The 21982-nt window shown below is 44.4% G+C and overlaps 7 protein-coding genes across 7 annotated transcripts; 6 read left to right on the forward strand and 1 right to left on the reverse strand.

Annotated features, from left to right (window-relative positions):
- Positions 1 to 394: 394 nt before the first annotated feature.
- On the reverse strand, positions 395 to 9118 carry VTP21DRAFT_7223 (uncharacterized protein; the record flags this gene model as incomplete). Its single annotated transcript, XM_069397941.1, has 35 exons — positions 395 to 502; positions 562 to 925; positions 981 to 1072; positions 1134 to 1239; positions 1301 to 1409; positions 1475 to 1582; positions 1645 to 1930; positions 1994 to 2071; positions 2131 to 2336; positions 2398 to 2520; positions 2600 to 2768; positions 2830 to 4011; positions 4074 to 4210; positions 4277 to 4390; positions 4474 to 4720; positions 4789 to 5049; positions 5128 to 5260; positions 5316 to 5371; positions 5436 to 5563; positions 5633 to 5755; positions 5816 to 5928; positions 6001 to 6256; positions 6316 to 6594; positions 6662 to 6883; positions 6952 to 7287; positions 7351 to 7489; positions 7549 to 7939; positions 8015 to 8099; positions 8157 to 8193; positions 8267 to 8333; positions 8390 to 8477; positions 8557 to 8638; positions 8700 to 8756; positions 8830 to 8955; positions 9032 to 9118. 35 exons carry the CDS (start codon positions 9116 to 9118, stop codon positions 395 to 397), a joined length of 6495 nt encoding a protein of 2164 aa, XP_069255450.1.
- A 420-nt stretch (positions 9119 to 9538) lies between these two features.
- Positions 9539 to 12504, forward strand: VTP21DRAFT_7224 (uncharacterized protein; the record flags this gene model as incomplete). The annotated part of the gene is made up of 8 exons (XM_069397942.1): positions 9539 to 10409; positions 10481 to 10920; positions 10991 to 11116; positions 11179 to 11373; positions 11463 to 11654; positions 11714 to 11828; positions 11905 to 12044; positions 12133 to 12504. 8 exons carry the CDS (start codon positions 9539 to 9541, stop codon positions 12502 to 12504), a joined length of 2451 nt encoding a protein of 816 aa, XP_069255451.1.
- A 384-nt stretch (positions 12505 to 12888) lies between these two features.
- Positions 12889 to 14008, forward strand: VTP21DRAFT_7225 (uncharacterized protein; the record flags this gene model as incomplete). The annotated part of the gene is made up of 2 exons (XM_069397943.1): positions 12889 to 13108; positions 13167 to 14008. 2 exons carry the CDS (start codon positions 12889 to 12891, stop codon positions 14006 to 14008), a joined length of 1062 nt encoding a protein of 353 aa, XP_069255452.1.
- A 563-nt stretch (positions 14009 to 14571) lies between these two features.
- Positions 14572 to 15776, forward strand: VTP21DRAFT_7226 (uncharacterized protein; the record flags this gene model as incomplete). Its single annotated transcript, XM_069397944.1, has 5 exons — positions 14572 to 14742; positions 14801 to 14903; positions 14974 to 15104; positions 15180 to 15560; positions 15633 to 15776. 5 exons carry the CDS (start codon positions 14572 to 14574, stop codon positions 15774 to 15776), a joined length of 930 nt encoding a protein of 309 aa, XP_069255453.1.
- A 763-nt stretch (positions 15777 to 16539) lies between these two features.
- VTP21DRAFT_7227 (uncharacterized protein) lies at positions 16540 to 17309 on the forward strand (the record flags this gene model as incomplete). Its single annotated transcript, XM_069397945.1, has 3 exons — positions 16540 to 16701; positions 16783 to 16906; positions 16969 to 17309. The coding sequence occupies 3 exons, from the start codon at positions 16540 to 16542 to the stop codon at positions 17307 to 17309; spliced, it is 627 nt and encodes a 208-aa protein (XP_069255454.1).
- A 606-nt stretch (positions 17310 to 17915) lies between these two features.
- On the forward strand, positions 17916 to 18606 carry VTP21DRAFT_7228 (uncharacterized protein; the record flags this gene model as incomplete). The annotated part of the gene is made up of 2 exons (XM_069397946.1): positions 17916 to 18054; positions 18128 to 18606. 2 exons carry the CDS (start codon positions 17916 to 17918, stop codon positions 18604 to 18606), a joined length of 618 nt encoding a protein of 205 aa, XP_069255455.1.
- A 654-nt stretch (positions 18607 to 19260) lies between these two features.
- VTP21DRAFT_7229 (uncharacterized protein) lies at positions 19261 to 21388 on the forward strand (the record flags this gene model as incomplete). The annotated part of the gene is made up of 9 exons (XM_069397947.1): positions 19261 to 19491; positions 19562 to 19690; positions 19754 to 19878; positions 19945 to 20095; positions 20170 to 20419; positions 20486 to 20572; positions 20634 to 20686; positions 20756 to 20882; positions 20949 to 21388. 9 exons carry the CDS (start codon positions 19261 to 19263, stop codon positions 21386 to 21388), a joined length of 1593 nt encoding a protein of 530 aa, XP_069255456.1.
- Positions 21389 to 21982: the final 594 nt, after the last annotated feature.

Genomic DNA, 21982 nt, shown 5'->3' on the forward strand with positions numbered 1-21982 from the left:
ACGGACCAGTCTTCAGTGCGGATAGCCTCGACTATACATGGAGTTCTCCGCTATACAAATTATTAATATCTTATCGTGGTTCTCTCAATCTCTTTGCTCTATAAAGGGTTAGGGACTTCAATGAGTTGCTTAATTTTACATAAGTACAACCCATTTTCTCCTCTGAAATCTATATGTTAACGTCAGAATTTTTAAGGTGGATAGGACGATGCCTTTTTTTTGTGGCGAAATTAAATGTTAAGTGAAGAGTTTTATATGATAAAAAGTAGAATTTGCAAAGTACACTGATAGTCATATATCACAAGTTGACAATGTATAGGATTTGAAGAGGGGCTCGTTACAAAGTGATAAGATTGAATAGCACGAAATTATTATAGTTAACTTTGTCCACCTTTCACGATAGCGTTTCCTCCGGTATGTGTCTGCGCACTAGTCCCTTTGGCCCACACGCATAAATGCACTCATTGAATTTGCGCAGTTGCATCACACCATACCATTTACCCTAATCAAACAAACTTTGAGCATGGACTCTACCCACTAAGTTTTTTCATAATAGCATACCGGCATATTCTCAAATCCATGGGTTAGGAATCGATTTCTCGCTTGTACCTCGGGCCATACTACAAATTCCTCCAAAGTTCCCGAATTCCAAAACTTAATATCGCCTTCGGATGAACTCGTTATCACTAAGTCCCGAGAATCATCTACCACCAACGAGCGGATGCGCGCCGCATGCGCAGGGAATGTGTTGATCAATTTGCGTTGACGGACATCCACCACGCACAACTCACCATTCTTTCCGCCAGAAAAGAGAGCTTGCCTGCGAGAAGAAAACGCAACTGATTGTGCGCCATGGTCAAGAGCGGTAATGCCAGCAATCATGGCACGATGAGTCGGTAGAAGCGTATCCCAAATGCAAATATTGCTAAAGATTATGTTAACAAATGTCCTTTGAAATTAAAAAACTTTCATCTACATACTTTTCATTGACCGATTGACCAACGGTGGCAATAAGACTATTGGAATCAAGGAATGCAAAATCATACGCGCTTCGGGAGTGGCACTGAATACTCTATAAATCGTTTAAGAGAAATTAAATAAAGCAGTAAATTCTTAATAATAAGGGAAATTACTAGGAAAGGGCGGTTATGATTTTGTCCTGATTCGACTCGCCAAAGGTTTAATATCCCTTTCTTACTCGTCGCGCCCAATTTTTGGCCAAACGAGTCGAACTGAACACTATAAAATGCAAATTGGTTTAAAAAAGGGGTAATTCCTGAGATACCCCATTAAAGCTTACCGGGTTATTCTGCCTTCAGATCCATAATATGACATAAGCTCTCTTGATTGTTGGAACTGCCAGAGCTTAGCGCAAGGTTGATTTACGGCCGCATCAAAACCAGTTATATCTTTGGAGTTAAGATGAATGTCAAGCTGAAGCTCAAAAAAAAAGGGTATATCAGGGGATACTCACAAAAAGGAAATGTAGGGTGGCTCTCTACGCAGGTAACAGAAATTTTTCTTCTGAGTAACTCATTTTGACTATCCAGAGCTTCAGCTGGGGAAGCAGATCGATGGTGACCTAAAATATCAAGCTTATGTATAAGTAAATTTTCTGCAACTCTTTACAAGAGCAAAGCTTGCCTTTGGAAAACAATGAGTTATAAGAACGTTTTACAGCTTGCTGCAAATTTTCGAAACTCAAATTCCGGCCAATGTTTCCCGAATATGGCCGCTCTAGATGTTGCCCTTGTTGGTGATTTTCTTGCCGAGTAAGTGCTTGAACGCGAAGATCGGGTGCCTTTTCGCCCAGGCGCCGTGTTTCTTCAGTATCGGAGGCCCCAGGCGATATTCCTTCGGATTCGCCGGTGTCCGAGTCAAATTCTGACAGAAGCTCAGATTCTCTCTCAACCGTTAGTTTCGATTTATCCTAAGAGGGGTAATAATAAAAATTAATTAGAGAGAGAAACATATTTTGCGGTTCTGTATGTACCGGAACTCTTGCCAATTCTTGGTTCAGATCAAGTTCGATAACATGTGAACGCGTGGCAACCACCATAGTCGCGTCCGTCTAATAGAATGGAATTAGTGCTTCCTCCTTCAATGGTGAATATGAGACAGTAGACATGCCTGACTAAAGCAGAACGAGTGCAAAACATTCGCAGGCTTAAATATAACTTCTAGTTGTTCCTCTGCATTGCTCACTACTATTTCGGGTGCAGATATGCTTGACTCAGGGGCCGAAAGAAAAGGCAAAAGCTTCTCCACATCCGTTAACGTGCATAGAGACTGTAAATATCTTGCCTGCTCCTGACGAGAAAAGTAGCGCATAACATCTAATTCACCACATATTCGAGTTAGAGGAATACCAAATATTACAGATGGAGCTTTTGGAACCTTTGACTGTGCCCTCGCTCATTACTTCGTATGCACGAGTATTACCGATCTTTTGCATCAATACTTTAGACGTAAAGATCAACGGCTCCAAGAATCCGGTCAGAATAAAGCCCTTCAATTCGTCTAAAATTGGAAAAAAATTCATATTACCGAAAATGAGTGACAATTTTAAAATGAATATGAATGTAGTTCGGTATTATACCCGAATGAGCGCAAGCTTCACCATAGAATAACGACTCGATCGTAAGTATCATATAATTTACTGTCGCTAGTTCGAGGACCACATCTGCAAGAGTTGCCTCCTCCAAACTAACCATTTTATCATCAAACTCGAAATCGCTAAAGGGATCCTCAATCGCTTGCAAATCGACCTAGAAGAAAATAATCTGGTCAATTTGAGGTCTTTTCAAACGGGAATACATTGGTAGTTACAAGTTCCGTGCTACTCTCTAAAATTTCTTGCACCAATGATCTTGCATTTGTACCATTCTCGCTAAATTGAGTCCACAGCAAATGAAATCTCTTCATGCATGCCCATGTGTCTTGATACTCATTCAGGTGTATAGATGTCAAGCAGAGGGTAAAAAAGCTCGAAAGGCCGACATGGGCAAGAGATCTGTCTCGGTATACCTGCCGGACCACCGGTTCCCAGAGAGGTAGTGTTGATAACACATTTCGCGCCCAAGATTTCAAATGAATTGTGAGACCTCGATCCCAATGATCATCTATGCGTAATCGGACCGCTAGATATATCAGTCTGTAGCACCCTTTTAGAAGCATGGCAGCAAATTTCGTTGCATCGACCGATTCAATGATCCCATGGCTAAACATTCTTGCCAGCAACCCGTAGTCATCCTCCTCCGTACATTTAGCAACAAGAATACGATCTACATCTTCAGGGAGAAATTGCAAGGTGCCACACAAGGTATCAAGACTACGGTTTAGATGGCTCAGGTGGTCCTGGAAAAGAGTACTATTCAACATTCTAGAGGGCAGCTCACAGATTGCAGACACGCCATGCATTGCCTGATGGATCCACTCCATCACGAGAAGAACTTTATATCCGTCCAGTTCAGGGTTGTTAAAAGCATCGGCTTTCCCGTTGGTAAGAGAGGCCTCAGGGACATCTGTATCCATAGATTGAGGCTCTTCCATTATTGTCGTGTCATTCATGATACTCGACTCAACCGTTGACTTCGATGTAGACTGTTTAGGCTTGGGAGCGTCGTTCCATCCCCAGCTGTCAAAATCTACAATGCCGCTGTCTATCATGGCCGCAGCACTGGTCACTGTTGACGTAGGTGGTGGGTTCACTTTTTTCTCGGTAAACAGCTTAGTGCTCTGGCGTTGAGGTGTTGCAGGGGGATCTACGATCCATGTCTGTAATAGGAAGAGTGCAAGGGCCGGGCATCCCATGCGTTCATAAGCGACCGATGCATCGAGCACGAATTGACGCTCCATCGCGAAAGATATGTTGAGAGAAAGTCGTCGTGTTTGGTTTGTCTTTTCTTTGAGATATTTATAGAGGATAAGAAGGGTGGGATCAAGGAAACAGGCTGATTTGAGAGAGTGAGCGGGAGCCTCGGTCTTCGAGAGCAGAGATTCGAGCGGTACCTTTACATTAGATAAAATCGCATCATTTTCTCAAAAGTAAATGAGAGAACCTAAGTATTTACCATAGTCGCACGTAAAGCTTGATCTCGTTCATTAAGCCACCATAAGGCCAAATTTGCGAGCCAACGGTCATTTTTCTCGATAGCCTGAGGGAGAATATGGCTGCGCATAATATCTTTGAATATGGGTGAATCGTCTCCTAAATAATCGGTTATTTGACAATTAGCTATACTTGTGAATCTGCTTAACAATTATCAGTGCTTGCCCTCATATACCCGGCATATTGCTATAGCAAGTTGGAAATCATTCAAATGTTGTAAACACACGTTTACTGCGTCCCGCAGTCTATTACCCAATAAAAAGAATGCGGCAGCGTAGGCTAGAAATATACAGGTGGGGGAAGGGAATTATAAAAAAGTGAATAAAGTTGCAAGTAATGTCATTTGTGCAATAAGTAGTTACCATAACGTTGCTTTCCTAGCAATGCATATGCATTTTTCAACGCGGCCTTTTGCCACCGAGGCTCATCGAAGTCATTCGATAGGAACTTCATGGTCGGCTGCTGCTCTTTATGAGAATGGGCTACTTTCCAAAGCCCTAAGAGAAGTCGCTTTTTCTTCAATGCGAAATAAAACAAGGAGCATTTTACAGGATCTCGCTCGTCCTTATTCATGTATTCATTGCGTGCAATCTCCTCCATTAAATCTCGCTAACAATATTGGTGGTCAATAAGCATTAAGGAATTGAAGGATTATCGGGTTTTGAAAACAAACTCACCAAACTCTCGCCTTTTTTATACCACAAGAATAAGCCGATTGTTCGTGCATCCTGCCACAAAAGTTTTCCGCTGCAGCAAGTGCGACTGTATTCAAGCAGTAGGTCCTGCGAACCGCTGTGTAATGCCCATACAATGTCCCTATACTCTAGATTCGGTTTTCGAAGTGTAGGAGGTAGCAGCCGATTAAGGTAGTAGTGGCGTCGCAGAAAAACGAAATACCGCACGCCATTGTCATCCAAGTAACCACGATGCCTTGTTATCTATCGATTTTAAGCAAATAGTATTCAAATATAATATATTAGTTCATTGGATAATCTTTATATATGACATGAAATAACCTGGGAGATGTTATCAATAATTGCCATCAAATAGAGTTGTTCCAAGTGGTTGATGCTTGGTAGGGAGATGCGAGACAGATGCTCAACAAAAAACCCGATCGACTCGCTAGTTAACTTATTGCTGCTGCCCTCGCTAAAGGAAAATAACTTAGAAAAATCTTCCACAAAAAGAAAATGTATAAAAATACCTGTGTCCGATCCGATCAAAGAGCCCCGTGTACTCTTCCGATTTCATTTCCTCTGACTATAAAATTTTTTCAATGTGGACGCATTTAAAAAAGGCAGTAGTAAAAGAGTTAGATACGTACTTGATCTTCCATGATAAATTTTTCGAAGGGAACGGCAGGAATATCAACCACGTTTTTGTTCGCGTCATTCATCAACTGTAAAAAGGAGCATACTCTGGCAAGAATGTAGTCAACGAGGTCAAAATTTCCTATAAAAGAAACATTGAACACCACGACTGAAGTCAATTGTTTATCATTGAAAGTGCATAAATACATACCCCACATCAAGAGCTGAATTAACAAGTCCGGGTGATAATAGGGTAGAGTCCGATTCATTACCGACCCAACTGCGAAAAGGGTGGAGCAATTGGATATGCGCTCTCCTGCTTGCCACAATTCCACTAAATATACATATATATGTATATGCAGATCAGAAAAAAACGGAAATTTTCACATCCTACATTTTTCTAGGTTGTATTGCTCCATCCACTTGCTATATACAAATAATTTGCATCCCTTGGCCACCACCAAAGTTCCATCAGTGCTCCAAATGATACCAGATATACTTCCTTCGCTATAAAAACAACAGATTAAGCCAGGATATTATTCTCATATAAAATTCCATTGAAAATAAAAAACAAAATACCTATCTATTTCCAATTTGTCCAATATTACCCAAGGCGAGTCCAAAGCGCCCGTTTCATTGCGATGTCTCCCAAATATATAAACACACTCGTGCACTCCTATTGCTAGGTAATATTGCGCATCTGTTCCAAATCGAAGAGCCATTTGGACAATTTCTTCGTCAAACTGGCGAGTGTGCTCAAGCGAAGGGGGTGTATTATGTTCGAGCAGGCTCCAGATGGAAAGCACATCCCCCTGATTATTATCTCTTCTATGGACTGTTTATCCAATATATTAAAAAAGTGTTTTGAGGAGGAAAAATAAATATCATTCTTACCAGTTACTATATATCCCGCAGGTGCAAGCAGGATTTGCCTTGCGTCCTTCTCAAAAGGATATGCAAGTAGTTTAGACCATTTCCAACCGTCGCCCACAGCCTTGTCCTTGGCCCAGAAATGCAACAACCCGCCCTCATATGTGGCGAATACAGGAGAATTATTCCGCATGGCTGGTGTTAATGGAAACACTCCATCCCAATCGTCGAATGCGATCACGAGTGATGGTGTCACTAAGAGGTCCTGGGACGCGATAAACGTTATGGATGAAACATAGTGACCTTAAAAGGTTGAAATCCAACAATCAATAAGGAAGCTATTTTTTTCTTTTTCATTTTCAAAGGTTACTTGGGGTCAACGAGATTCTCCATAAATGGCTTTCACCCTTCTCAGACACAGCAAGAAGGTACACTGAATTCGCTGGCTGATTATCTACTTCAAAGCAATGTAGAAACACTATCTCCTCATTTGATTTGCATTCGTTCAATGTAGTTTCCAGCGCAATCCCATCAAGGTCAGAGCAAACGTAAAGATTTATCACATCTCCGTCGTAAACCGCTATACAATTATCTACAAGTATATATATGTGCGTATTCAACGTTAGTATAATGGAGATATCAGGCTTGAAAATGATATACCGGAAAGAATTGTAATAAGTCGTACACCCTTAGGTGACAATAAAATGGCACGCTCCCGTAACCAACTTTGCACTTCAAATCCAAACTGTGGACTTTCGCATTGCCACCACTCTAACCATCCTCTCACTGATGCAGACAAAACAGTACTGCCATTCCGTTGGCGCACCAGCAGGCGACGTCCTATGGGCCAACAATGTCCTGCCCATTCATACTTCAGGAATAGACGATAGCTCGGGCAGTTGCTTGCAAGTAGATCCACCATGTCCATGTGATAATAATTTAGTCGTCCATCAGGATGCGTTACTAACATGGCTAGGCGTACCGTTATCACTTTATCTAGCATTTAAAAACAATGATATGAGTCGTTTGAACTCCCTTCTCATGCAAAAGACGGATTACCTCGGGATAGAACTTCTAAAGGATCGTGAAAGCAGAGTACTCTTCCAGCAAAGAATTTCGCATCCGTCTGAGAAATAACCTGTGAAATTCGCATGACAGCCAGCACTTTTGGAATACGAAGTGGATGACAACCTAAGTTCTAACGTGAAAAATACATCAATAGCCGTTTTCAACCGAATAAGGAACTTGATACACTACTTGAATTCCCCATATGGCCAAAGAACCATCCGTTTGAATTTGAAAGAATAAATCTGGAGTTTCGCTTGACAGATCTTTCAATCGTTTCAGCTGTGGGTTGTTCGCGACCAAATCAGGATCTTTGCCAACTGAAGCATAGGAAATTGCATCCAAAAGTTCTGACGCAGGAATCCAGTGAATTGGAAGATAATGACTCGAAAGTATAGGATTTTCTGGGAAGGTGGCAGGGGTGGGAGAATTTGAGGAGGAGGTAGAATGGGACTGAGAGGTGACAAGAAATTGATTCGGGTCGATAATGGCACTCAATTGAAAGGCATGGGGTGTAGTAGGATTCGTAGGCGACCATATTCGGCATATGCCATCCGTAGACATAGTAAACAGAATTGGATCGCTACGAAGCCAAAATACATATTTAGTTCACATATTATAATGAGAAAAAAAGAGCGAGAAAGGCGTCTCTAATCACCTGTCTTTCTCTGATTTTCTCCATTCAAAGTTCATGACGGGCTTTGGATGTGGTAAATATAAAAAGCTATGTCGATCCGATTCTTCTATTCCAGGCATTAGCATATTTCATGATAAAATAAGAATCGCAAACCAATACGTACCTCCATCTTTCCACCATACTTTCACAAGCTTGTCGTACTATTTTGTAGGATAATATTAAGAGATATTAAGTTTAAAAGTTGGCAGGAAAGTTAGTCTGATATGTTCATACAAATCCAACGGTTGCGCACATGATTCCTTGGGGACTAAGTTTGACTAATTTCGTGGGGGAAGGCAATCTGTAGAGATGTGATTAGGTAATAGAGCTAGAGAAAACATACAAACAAATACAAACCTTTGTTCCCAGACACTTGACCAACTCAGCGTATCCTCTGATTTTTGAAAATGATACATTAAAATATCCTCTCCAGCAACAAGCAAATCTACGACAATAAATGGGATAAAAGTCAGTTAGATGACAGATGATAGATGATATGACATGTATATATTTAAAATACTAACCTGTATCTGACATATCCATGCAAGTTACTCGAGATGGATGCTCTAACTTTCCCATATATTCCCACTTCTTTCTACCGCAATTCTAAAAGGATATTTCAAAAGGTTGGCTATGGTTAATACTGAATGAATGAGACTCAACGCACATCATTTTCCGAACGTGGGCGTAAAAGTACTACACATTTCGAACAGGAGGCTGCAATCTATACCAAAACCAAAAAAAAATACAGAGTAAGGCCACAATTACGCGTACACAAACAATTTAATGGATCTTACGACGCCATTCGAATTCATAGCCACCGCTGTAATATCCCCGCCATCCGTATATGAATCTAAACATACTGATTGAATCAGGCTGAACGATGTCGTGTATAAAATCAAATTTCCTCCAGTGGCGTACACCTTTAATTCAGGGAATATACCATTAATCGTTAATCAAGACATGGCCAATTCATTAAAATGTGGCAAATAAAATTACGATATATCGATAATTGTTATATATGCTCGTGCACACACTCGAAATCGACGCATTTGTTCGCCCAGGATATAGATGCTGAAGTAGCATTATCCTACTATGCTTTTGTTCACAGACGTATCAGCTGGGTCGTAGAGAATAACTGCAAGTGCCACCCTTTCGAGCTTTATACTTGTCGATTCAGACTTCTGAAAGCAAGATTGATTTTACGGAAATATCAGCTCATACCCCACCTTTATCGTTTATTTAGAGGTTCAATCCTGTATAAGATTTCCATTGCCAACTAAAAGCGCACCTCTCATTTCTTTGTTATATCGAAACCCTAACTCCGTGCTCGCCTCAAATATTAAAGTGGTGTTAAAACTTAGCATCCGAACATCTTTTAAGAGCATATAAAATTTGGGGATGAGCACGGACCCTAACTCCAAAGGAAGTGAAAAAGCAGTACCACCCACCCAAAATTCAACTTGGAAATAGAAGAGCTAGACACATATTGAAGTATAATTAATAATGGCACTTCATCCACCCCCTTACACACACTCCCATCACGACGAAGAGGAGGATGAAGACGACGAAGAATTTGCGAGCGCGTCAGAAGGTGAAGAATTGCCAGATGAAGATGAGCAAGATTATGAACACCAACAGCAAGGGATGAGTGCGACAAGTGCGAGAGAAAAGCACGGAGTTGCTGAATCGACCGCACCGGTTGAAGAAACTTTGAATCGTGAGCCAGAGACTGGATCTCAAGTGGAAATTAGGGCAGACAATGCCAATGCCGACAGAGAAACATTGTCCACAGTCGAATCAAATGCCACTAGATCGAAGTGCACCGTCGATTCTCCCGAGGTGGCAGCAGCAGCTGAGCCTAAAAATGCAGACATTGCGTCCGATGCAATCATTATGGAGACAGCGCAAGCAGATAATAGCCCTGCTTTAGATACAATGAAAGGTTCAAGCGATTCCGGCACTGACGCTAACTTGGGCGATGTTGCGGGGCAACATGAGGACTTAGAGGTTAATATTACCAAGAGGTCGGAATTAAAAGCCATACCTGAATCAACTACTACCTTCGCCAACTCCACGAGTGAACTTGCTGAACCTGTTGCTACATCAGTTATAGACGATAATATTCCAACTGAAGAAATTGAAAATCTCGTCATAGACGACTGGGAATGGGGTGAGGAGAAAGAGCAGCAGGACCAAGAAGGATCTCTTCCGGAAGATGAAAAGGAAATAGATGACGGAGAAGACTGGGGCACTTGGGATACTTTTGATACCCCAGCTCAACCTGCTAGGAAGGAGCAAAAACTTGAACAGGAGTGGGGTGCTTGGGATGATTTTGGCGATGAAAACACTACAGCGCGCACAGATAAAGATTCAGGTAATTGGAAGGGGCACGTATTGCTTTCTACTTTCAAAATTTATTGTAAACATCCTTTTTATTTTCCATAGCTCGTTGGGAAAGTTCGTGGGGCTCGTGGCTTTCTTCAGCAGTCAAGACCGTAGAAAATGTCGTCCATAATGCCGACGTGGACAGTATCTATGCTAAAGCCCAAACTTTGGGTAAAGAGTTCCGCAATGTGACCTCGGTGGGTATTGATCGCGTTTATGGATCGCTGGATCCTGACTGGCAGGGCGATTCGGAAAGCGCACCCAACGTAAATGCGTCCACATCACACCAGGAGCTGGGTGAAAGCAACCGGGAAAAATCCTCGCAGGTGTCCTCCCCTACTCTGGGAGAGAAGGATTTCAGAGTCAAGGAGAAGGTGGAAACAACCGCAGAGGCGTTGTTGTCAACTATCGATAAAACGTTTGATTTTGCATCCAACGCGCTAGGCTCTGCTGTATTTGGGGGATATCGAAACCTTCAACAGGCCAATCTTGGGAAGCGTGTAAGTATACTTTGTGCGGGTGGATAGAGTAGGCCGGTAGATTATTCAACTCTTTCACAACCGCTTACAGCTAGACGAACTGCGACAGAATGTAGACACCACTCCCGTACAGCAGGTGAGCGAGAATGTGGTGTCGCAGAGTTTAGGTGCATTAGAGCTATTGGGCAAGCGAGCCATGGAGGTGGTCAATGAACAGGTAAGAGTCCCAAGAGGGAAAGAGATACTATACAGTTGATCCAACCTCCATCTTGCCTCTAGCGAAATCGGGTTCGAAAAGATAAAGACATCGACCCAACCCAAAAGAAGCAGATGCTAGACCAGCTAGATCAGGACGCAGCCAACCTTCGATCCACCGCCTTATCGCCCATACAGATGCAGACCATGATAGTAGAGAACATTGGGCCGTCGCTAAAAGAACTCTTTGAGAAAAGCCGTGGAAGCGAACATATACAGGTATTCATTTGAACTAGGATTCTTCGCGGCTGGGCCAGGAATAGAGCCAGTTTTTTTTTTTTCTAACAATGGATTCTACTTGGCACTAGCGATTGAACCTACTGAACCAAGAGGCGGCCAATAAATTCAGCCAATTGGCTAGCGAACAACCAGAGCTAGTTGATCGTGCCAAGGAGTCGTTCCAACAGCTTGACGATATATTTCTAGAACAGTCCATTATCGAGCTTATGCAAGAGAACGACGAAAGCGTCATGGGCGACTCAAAAAGCTTCCAGGAGCTGGTAAAAGATGACCCTTGCTGGATAGAATTTGAAGTATTGATTGGGGTGGGGGATTTTAGGTATCACTGTTGGAAAAACTTGGGGTCAAAGCATCGACGCAGCTTCGGCAGATGCGCAGCATCACCCGTCGCTTAGGGACTACTAGCGAGAATACGGTGGCTAACCTGAAACAGAGTGAGCTTCTTGGAGCTAAGGATTCAAGCGATGATTCATTGCTAACATCGTGCTATGTGACCGTTTTGGAAAAAAGGCTGGGACGAATTCTCCGTCGTTGGGGACATTACAGAGCAGAAGATCTCCGTGCGCAAGTTCCTGGGGGACCATCTGGCGAATACCTACTCCGTTGGCCTGAAAACGACGGTGTCCTTCACGGAGAGGTCATGCGAGCAGGTTCGATATTGAGTGCCCTTTTTTCCCCCTCTGCTATGGACTGAAGAGTGCTGAGTGCTTATCCCTCGGAATAACTTTCTCCATCCAGATGCTGCGGCTCGCGGAGAATTTCCTTATGCGGATTGCTGAGGATCAAATGCATGGCGAGAATTCTCTTCCTAAAGAGGAGGTGGTCAATTCAGCTCAGCGGCTAGTGGAGTTAGTTGGCCGTATCCTCACGGAGTGCCGCTTCATCGCAATCACCCACATCGATGCCCTCGAGGCAAGTGTCAAGCATGCGCGCCGGGAGTTCGAGGCCCCCTTCGACTCCTTCGACTGGGATGCGGTGGATCTGGAGGCGAAGCTGCTCGAGGAGCGGCTGCACTCGGAGTCGCGGCGGGCGATGCAGTACACGCTGGAAGCGGCCCGATCTCTGCTCGAGATTCTACGGCTGCGAGAGCTCGTGAACTTGCGATCGTAGATCCTAGCCACCGGTGCAGCCAAAATGATTGGTGTTTCGCGTGAGAACTCCTTCGGAGACGGGGAGGCGCAGTCGGAATCGGCCCACCGTGTGTTTATTTTTCGCCGATTTCTATTCGTTCCGGGTGCTCACTAGTCGAAAAAAATAATAAAAAATTTTCATCTATTCAACCTTCCAAACCTTCTTCTTCATTCACCAAATTCATTCTCACTTTCAACTCCCTCTCCCCTCTCCATTCTAAACACAACTTCGGACTTCATAGAGCATTTAGAGTACAGTTTACCAAAAACACTAACGGAATCATAGAGCAAGTGAGTGTGCTTCCCTCCCGCAATCCGCACTAGCCGAGAATCTGACCCCCTTTTTCCCCTGCTACAGCACGCAATGGAGTCTGTCTCCCTTCAATCCCCCTACTATACTCCCGTACACCCCACCTTCTATACTGGCCTCCCGCCCCCGCCTTTACAACACCAGCACCAGCACCAGCACCCGCACCCGCAGCATCCGCAGCACTCGCTGCAGTCGCCCACCTTTGCAGCCGACCCGAAGATCAACTCCCCGCGGCCGGCGGGGCAAAAGCGACACCAAGTCAAAAATGCTTGTGGTAAGCTGAAACCTTATTTCGGTTTGTTTGTATTGTCCCTGCTAAAGTTGGCCTTCAGTAAACTGTCAGAAGGCGTGCAAGAAATGCGATGACGGCCGCCCCTGCCAGCGCTGCATCAAGTATGGGCTCACGGACACCTGCGTCAACTCTCCCCGCAAGGAACGCAAGAAGGGCATCAAGCGTGGCCCGTACAAGCGGCGCAACAAGAAGGGCAAGGAGGGGGAGGAGGGCGAGCGGAAAGAGGCGGCGGGGCTGAAGGCCGAGCCCTCCGCGGGATACGAGGCATTTGCAAATGGCTACACGCCCGCCGCCAACGTGACGTACGATGCGCTGCCGACGTGGGTCGAGCAGGGCGAAGAGGGCTCCAAACTGAATATGCTCTCCCAGCTGGCAACGCAGCTCCACACAACCACCGGCATGAATAGACACCCCCCGCAAGCGCAACCCCAACACCATAGCCGCATGAACGACGGATTCCACTACGATACTCCCAATTCCCTCCCCTCATTATCGCCCGTGGAGATGCCGGCCGCGACCGCGTACGAGCACCCAACAAGCTACGCCCCGGCCTCCTACGACCACCCCTACACCCCAGCCTCCTACACCAATACACCCCGCTCCGGATCCCCCAACTACGCATCGCCTCACCACCAGCCGCTAACGAAGCTCTCCCGGCAGCAGCCGCAGCAGCAGCAGCAGCAGCAGCAGCAGCCACAACCGCAGCCCCACCACCAGCAGCTGCATCCCTCCCACCTCAACCCTCAGCATCCGCCCCCGCATCCCCAGCCCATGTACGGCCGAATGGGCGAAGAGTTCTCCTCATTTTTCCCCTCCTCGTTTCAAACATCCGGAGCACCCTCCAATTACTTGTTTTCATATGATAGAGTGACAGAACAATAATTCCTCCTTTTTATCTTGCAGATTTTTTTTTTATCACCATAATCATCTTCACAAAAAACATTTCTATGTTGTATACAATGTTCCTTCGCCCCCTTCCCCCTTTATATAAGTATTATTTGACTTCCATCTAGATAGTTTATAACTTAAAATCCAAAAACATATATCTCCCTAACCTATTTATGTGTATTTTTCTTCCTTTAACTTATTTATTATTTCCTGAAGTAGTATTTAATTATTTCTTTTTATCTTCCTTTTCTCGAGTAAAATGAAAGTCTTTTCAAATCCTCTCTCTGTTGACGTCACCGAATTTCAAGCCATATCCCGCTCTCCGGAGTCGGTTAGGAGGGGCATTTGAAAAATCAAACCTCCTCAGAAATAAGTACACAACAAGGACAGAACACAGTACGGTGCAAGCAAGGACTGTGGCTATTTTAGTTTTCTTTTGTTCATATCTATACACATACATATATACTGCTTTTGTACATTGATCCGCCCTTCCTCCCCCCCCCCCCCACCAGCTAACCTAAACCAATTATTAAACCAACCCTGTTTAGTAGTCGAGAATGGGCTCTATCTTCTCAACCCTCCTCAGACCCTCCTCGAATGGCTCCGAAGAGGCGCTTGCGTTTGATCTCTCTACTGCTCCCACCAACACACAAAACATAATGGAGCCCATGGCAGCGATCTTGGAATCGGCGAGAAAATACCAGAATTGCGGAGATCCGATACGTAGAGTAAGTACGGATGAACTTAGACAGAGTGCATCATGATTTAATTTGGGTCGATGAATAGGCCATTTCCGATCCGACCATTGAGAATGAGGAGCACGCATGGAATGCGGTGCAGCCATCTGTGCAGCGGATTAAAGAGTTTTACCGATTTTCGGTCCTTCTAGGTATGACTTGCATAGAAACATCGGCCCAAGGATGAATGCGATGGATCCATTAACCCGAATATCATGTTAGAAAACACTCTGCCGGAAATCCTGGATGTACTCTGCCATGATGATGCGCGTCGGGATTTGGAGAAACACCAGGATCTAGCCAGGGTGTTGGCGCATATACTGGACTTTGCATTTGAGTTTGATCAGATCAAGGTATTCATCTAAACAAACACAATCAATAATGGACATCAATTTAACTTGTATTTGGACCCACCCCCATGTCTGCAGATGAATACACCAGGCATGCAAAATGACTTCTCCTACTATCGCCGCATGTTGAGTAGAGGCCGGCCTGGTCGCGATCAAAATGACATTCGTACCGCTATGCAAGAGGATGAGGAAGCAAATCGGGTTTCCATGTATATTGCCTATCCGACCCCGATGCTTCGCTCCCTTATTAATGTCACCACTACGTTTGTGGAGAAAAACCGCTTAGCAAAGGGGATTCTGGATTTCCTGGCATGTCTCGCGGAAGCATGCTACCAAACCATTATCAAGCGCAAGTTCCCCGGGGCAGTCGAATTCTATTGCCGCGTCTTAATTGTGATCATTATCCTGTATGACCAGAGTTCACCGGGGGGAGCATATTGCAAACAGAGCGAAATGGATGTGAGTAGCACATAAAAATATTTGTGTCCATTATACCCTAATTGTTTTTCCTTGGCCTCGGTCTGTTTTTAGACCAAGAATTTGCTCAAGGCGATCCCAGCTCACAGTCCACGCGAGGCCTCGATGCTGATGAGTGTGCTGCGATACAATTCGAGGCATTTGAACGACGAGTCTACTCCTAAAACGATCAAGACCCTTGTGGCTTCTTACGCTTAAAGTTATTTTTTGATTTTTTTTCTTAAGCTTCTCTGGTGCGAATGTGTATATTAGATGGTTCCCCTGGCTTGAAATATTTATACACAGCTCTTATCCTTTACACTTCCTAATCATGTTTGTTGTTGTGCTTTCATTTGTTTCCTTGTTTTGTTTCTCAATTTTTTTTTTCTCGTGATTTTTTATAGGATTTAATGCTTTTATTTCTTCCCTCTCTTGACTCTCTTTGTTGATCCTCTTATTATTTTCTTCCTCTAACGCGTTTTCCTCTCTCAGGGGAATTTTATTTTTTGTAATTTATCTTTTTTCAATTTCATGAAGATAAAGAGGCTTTAATTCTACAATACGTCACTTCCCATGACCCGCATCCGTCCTCCCCACCTTCTTTTGGAAAATCCATGGCTAAAGTTAAGCCTCCGTAAGGTTCTACATTTTGACGGCAGCCGAAAGGATATACAAATTTAAAAGCGGATCTCTATTGTGCCTCACCCAGAAAACTTACCAAAATCATCCTGGTCGATAGACCCGAACTAGCGAGGACAGGTAGGACAAGGCAAATCGTCTTCCATTAAAAGCCTTTCAACTAGCGTCCTTTCAGCGATGAGAAGGAGCCCCCCTTCTTTCTCCCTTTTCCCCTCTAGGAAGTCCTGTGCTCCACCTTGAGGTCATAGCTAAGTATAAAAGAGGGGCCGGTTCTCCCTAGATCTCCTCTGCTCTTAACCTTCTTTCTGCACTCGGAAACACATTAAAGAAACATCAGCACACCATGCACAAAATCTCGTTTATTCTAGCATCTTTTGTTGCACTCACTGCGGCCGCACCCTTCATCACTCAACCCATCACTGGGACCGTTTGGAAAGCGGGCTCCGACGTTCAAATAACCTGGACGAACGGCACTGCAGGAACTCTCCCTATCAAGTTGATGATGGTAAGTGCAGAATTCAACGGGACAAGCTGGCAGAAGGGATTCGAATGTGAATGATATTCAAATTCTTTTCCAATTCATTAGGGGGATCCTAATGCGTTGCAGCAGGTGAGCATCATCAACGGGACTGTTGACGGCGCATTCGGCCAGCTTCCTTGGCACATCCCCGAGAATATCACGGCAGGAAACACGTACGCATTGGCACTAGGTTTGTGTTGAGAAAAAGAGGAACAGGAAGATTGATATTAACCACACCTAATCTGCGGTTAGGCAACCCCCCTGATATCGCTTATTCCGGACAGTTTACAATTGAGGCCGCGAATGCCGCACCATCTTCTAGCGCCGCTTCCTCGGCTGCGCCCATGGTTGTGAAACGGCAGAATCTCCCCTCGGTGCTTTCTGAAGCCGGGTCGGCCGCCACTAAGGAGGCAACCAAGGTTGCAAGCGCGGTATCCTCTATTGGCTCAGCTGCCACTTCAATTGCGGGGAATGTGGCCTCAAAGGTCAATTCCGCGGTGGGCACGCCCTCAGCCCCCTCGCATTCGGGTGGGAATTCCATCGCTCCTATGGCGGGGCTCGCCTTCGTGCCTGTGTTGGCTGCAATCCTCTAGATATACGACTGCTATAATTTTCATCGGGCCATCCCATTTATCACCGATCGATAGCTTTTTTTTGTTTTACTAATCAACTGGCGATATATCCTTGGATAAGGAAAACATTCAGACTATTTTTGGGCAATATACATTGAAAGAAATAGATATCTCCCGCAATATTGTTAGTCTTGTTTCATTGTGGATTCCTCCAAAATATATTTTATGTATATGAGACCTTTCTAAAACACGTTCAGAGTCTTATTCCCCTTGGCAGTCCAATATATTCGTTGAGAATGCCTGGATTTCGGAGATACGCTTAAGTTTGCAGCATCGTGCTTACTTAGCACCAGCATGTGCCCTTAAATCCCACTGGCCAATGCTTAGTAATGTGCACGGTGTATTAGGAAGGCAAGTTCTCACACATTCGCCAACAATATTGCGAAATTCCGCCCCGTGGCTTAGAATCTAATGTGCAATGAGACTATAGTTCCAAATAAAGAAGAAATTTCTCGGGCATGCTCAATTATAAAAATAGGCTGATTGAGCTCGGGGTATCTTCACTTCATCCCTACTTCTACACACTCTATTCTCGCTTCACTGTCTCCTTACTCCCCCATAAGAAAAATGGTCAAAATCTTCGTTGTGTACTATTCCTTGTACGGCCATGTCCGCACCTTGGCCCACGCCGAAGCTGAGGGTATCAGAAAGATCCCCGGCGTTGAGGTGGAGGTGTATCAGATTCCGGAAACGCTCCCCCAAGAAGGTAATGCAGCCTAACTGTTGTCTGACGGCAAATATCAACGCAGATATTCACCGCTTGCCCTTCTTCCTTATAGTCCTCGAAAAGATGCATGCCCCCCCTAAGTCGGATGATCCTATCATCACTCCCGCTAAGTTGGCGGAAGCCGACGGAATTCTCTTCGGTATCCCCACCCGCTACGGTAGCAAGAGTGCTCAATGGCAATCATTCATTGATGCAACCGGTCAGCTCTGGGCGACCGGTGCCCTTGACGGGAAATTCGCGGGCACTTTCTTCTCAACCAGCTCGCAGCACGGTGGCCAAGAGACCACGGCTCTCACCTTCCTTACCACCCTGGTCCACCACGGCATCATCTACGTGCCTCTTGGATATAAGCATGCTTACAATAACCTCACGACTACCGAAGAAATCATCGGAGGATCTCCCTATGGAGCTGGTACAATCACCACGCCGACCGGGGCCCGCTTGCCATCTAAGATCGAGCTCGAGACGGCGCGCATCCAAGGTCAAAGATTTGCCGAGATCGTGTCTCAAAGCGTGCGCGGAAGACAGTAGACTTTCCATTAATTGTATTATATTTTCTACCTGTGTTTCTTCTAAATGTTATACTGAAAAGTCGGATCGAGCTTGATATGCATTTGAATGTTAATTTTATCATGGCACAATATTAAAAGTGGTGATTTGCCTTTTTGAAAATACGTAAAAAGCTTGAATGACTAGATGGAGAAAAAGTTACAGTTTCCAAGTATTACGAGCTGGTTCAAAATTAATCCAGCTGGCCGAATATATAATTTTTCCCATAGCGTGATAGGGTGAGTTATGTTAAAGTGGCGGGAGAAGCTTATTTTATCGGCCTCTGGAGACAAATTATCGCGTCGACCAGGGAGCTGTTGGTATACTACTAGGACACAAATCGGTTTATCAAATGATGCGGAATAAGTGGGATATATTTCTTTATATGCAGGCTATTATTGTTCAGGTATGGCACACTCTTACAGAGCTTACGGTTTAGGAGCAAGAATAGAGCATTGAAACCACGGAGAGGGAATAAATAGTAGGGAACGCTAGAAAATCAGACCGCAGCTTGATCCTCAGGGACACTGATTAAATCTAATTGCTTGAGGTGTTTGTTATAATATAAGCCACCTGAGCATTCCATAACCCCAGATCTGTCCAAGATCGATCCTCTCTCGACTATCACTAAAAGTTATGGTATTAGCGGATCTTGGTCAGCGCATCAACAAGGCGCTCTCCGCACTTTCGCGCGAGTCCGTCGTCGATGAGAAGACACTGGATGCCCTCTTAAAAGAGGTCTGTGCTGCGCTGCTTGAATCTGACGTCAATGTAATGTTGGTGCAGCGATTGCGAAAGAACATCAAGAGTGTCGTCAACCTTGAAGAGCTAGCCAGTGGGATTAATAAGAAGAAAATTATTCGCAAAGTATAAAAATACACATGTACATACAACTATGCTTTTGATGATCACTTAACATTTTTGTGTTACATCTTAGGCTGTTCTGGATGAGCTCTGTAAATTAGTAGATCCTGGAATCGAGCCGTGGAAGCCAAAGAAAGGGGCAACCAATATCATTATGTTTGTCGGTTTGCAGGGTTCTGGTAAAACAACCACATGTACCAAGGTATGAATTACCTCTGGCAGAGATACCATAAATCAGGACGCCCGTCTAACATTGTCATCTTAGTTGGCATACCTCTATAAACGAAAAGGATGGAAAACAAGTTTAGTATGTGCCGACACATTCCGTGCTGGTGCCTTCGATCAGTTGAAGCAAAATGCCACCAAGGCAAATATACCTTACTACGGAAGGTAAATGGACACTTGCGTTTTTCTTCTAACTACCAGCTAAAACGATTGTTTACTCTTTCAAATAAGTTATACGGAAACAGATCCAGTTCAACTTGCAGCTGAGGGTGTGGAAAAGTTCAAAAAGGAGAACTTTGAGATTATCATCGTGGATACCTCGGGTCGTCACAAACAGGAGGCCGAGCTCTTCGATGAAATGAAGCAGATTGCTAGCGTGGTGGTAGGTCCAGCGTTTTCATCAGTATTCACTGAATAGCTTGATGGACATCCTCGATGCTTTCGGAATTTTATTAGTCTCCCGATAATATAATCTTTGTGATGGACGGCACCATCGGGCAAGCAGCGGACGCGCAAGCACGCGCATTCAAAGAGGCAGCCGATATCGGGTCTATTATTATCACTAAAATGGACGGGCACGCAAAAGGTGGCGGTGCTATTTCTGCGGTTGCTGCGACGAAAAGTCCAATTATTTTCATTGGTACGGGTGAGCATGTTCATGATCTAGAGCGCTTTGAGGCCCGGGCATTCGTGTCAAAAATGATGGGTAACTTGCACCTTGAGTCCTCTAAGAAAGCCAGTCCTCTAACTTGAATCTTCGTATGGTGTTTAGGAATGGGTGACCTTGGCAGTATAATGGAAACAGTTCAAGACTTAAAATTGGATCAAAACAAAGCTTTATTCAAGAAAATTGAACAAGGTATGTTATATGGAATGTCATATATGCGTATAGAGTTTTATTGTTCATGCTCCATTTTTAGGCGTCTTCACGGTACGCGATATGTACGATCAATTCCAGACGATCTCCAAAATGGTGAGTTTAGTGAAAGAGCCGGTTTTCTTCAGCAAGTACTCACGCTTGTGATGTGCAAATCCTATTTAGGGACCTATCTCGAAAATTATGCAAAATCTCCCGGGCATCCCTCCGGAGCTCTTAGCAGGCACCGAGGAGGAAAGCTCGAAGCGTATCAAGCGTATGATGTGCATCATGGACTCCATGACCGACGCGGGTAAGTCTTACATGCTCCATTGCTGCCGCTGATATTCGAGTCACACCAATCCGCCTTTGGATCTAGAACTCGACAGCGACGGCAAATGCTTTTCCCAGCAACACACCCGTATCGTCCGCATTGCGCGCGGCTCTGGGACCAGTGTCCATGAGGTCGAGGACCTGTTGCAACAGTACAAGCGCTTCGCCGACGTGGTCAAAAAGATGGGAGGAAACAAGGGCCTCTTAAAGGGAATGAGCGGGATGAATCCTCGAAACATGAACCCACAGCAGATGGCCAAGATGCAGCAGCAGATGCAGCGGATGGTGCCTCAACAAATGCTGCAGCAGATGGGGGGAATGTCGGGGATACAGAATATGATGCGATCGATGGGCATGGGCGGTATGGGAGGAGGACGCGGAAGAGGCGGAGGCATGGGAGGCATGGGAGGCATGCCGGATATGCAGCAGATGCAACAAATGATGCAACAAATGATGAAGGGGATGGGGGGGCGGTCGCCATTCTAGATGCTTTTGCACCTTTGTTCCTGGTGTGCTTGGGGGTCGGACGCGCTCGATTTTATTCTTTTAGACTGGGACTTGTTTTTCTCTTCTCTGTGTAATCATACATGATGTTTCGATATATATGAGGCTTTGCCCCTCTGGATCAAAAAGGACGTGGAGTTCATTTGCTGAAGTGGAATGCCTCTGAAACACTTAACAAAAGCCGCACTGTTTTATTATATCTCCTTTGAATATTCACATTTTAAGACGGGGGAAAATAATCGAGAGCATCGAAGCAATAAAGGGAATAGTCATCATAATAAGTTACTAGGGGCTAAAAGGGCTAAATATGAAATAAGAATAGTTAGGGGACAATGATATTGGAGACAAAACATTTTCAAACGTACAAAACCAAAAAAAAAAGCGTATAAACAACCACAAAAGCCTTAAGAGGGAAAGTAAAGAAAAAAAAATAACAAAATATAGCATATATAGAACAAATAAGATAACAGAGCAAAGAGGAAAGCGAAAAACGGTGTTTTTTTTTTAAAAAAAAAAAAAGAAAACTAACGTATACGGTATGGTCTATTATATAAAATAAATCGTTGTTTTGTAACA

The sequence above is a fragment of the Calcarisporiella thermophila genome (assembly GCF_041956535.1).
Source record: "Calcarisporiella thermophila strain CBS 279.70 unplaced genomic scaffold VTP21scaffold_3, whole genome shotgun sequence".
Taxonomy (NCBI): Eukaryota; Fungi; Calcarisporiellomycota; class Calcarisporiellomycetes; order Calcarisporiellales; family Calcarisporiellaceae; genus Calcarisporiella; species Calcarisporiella thermophila.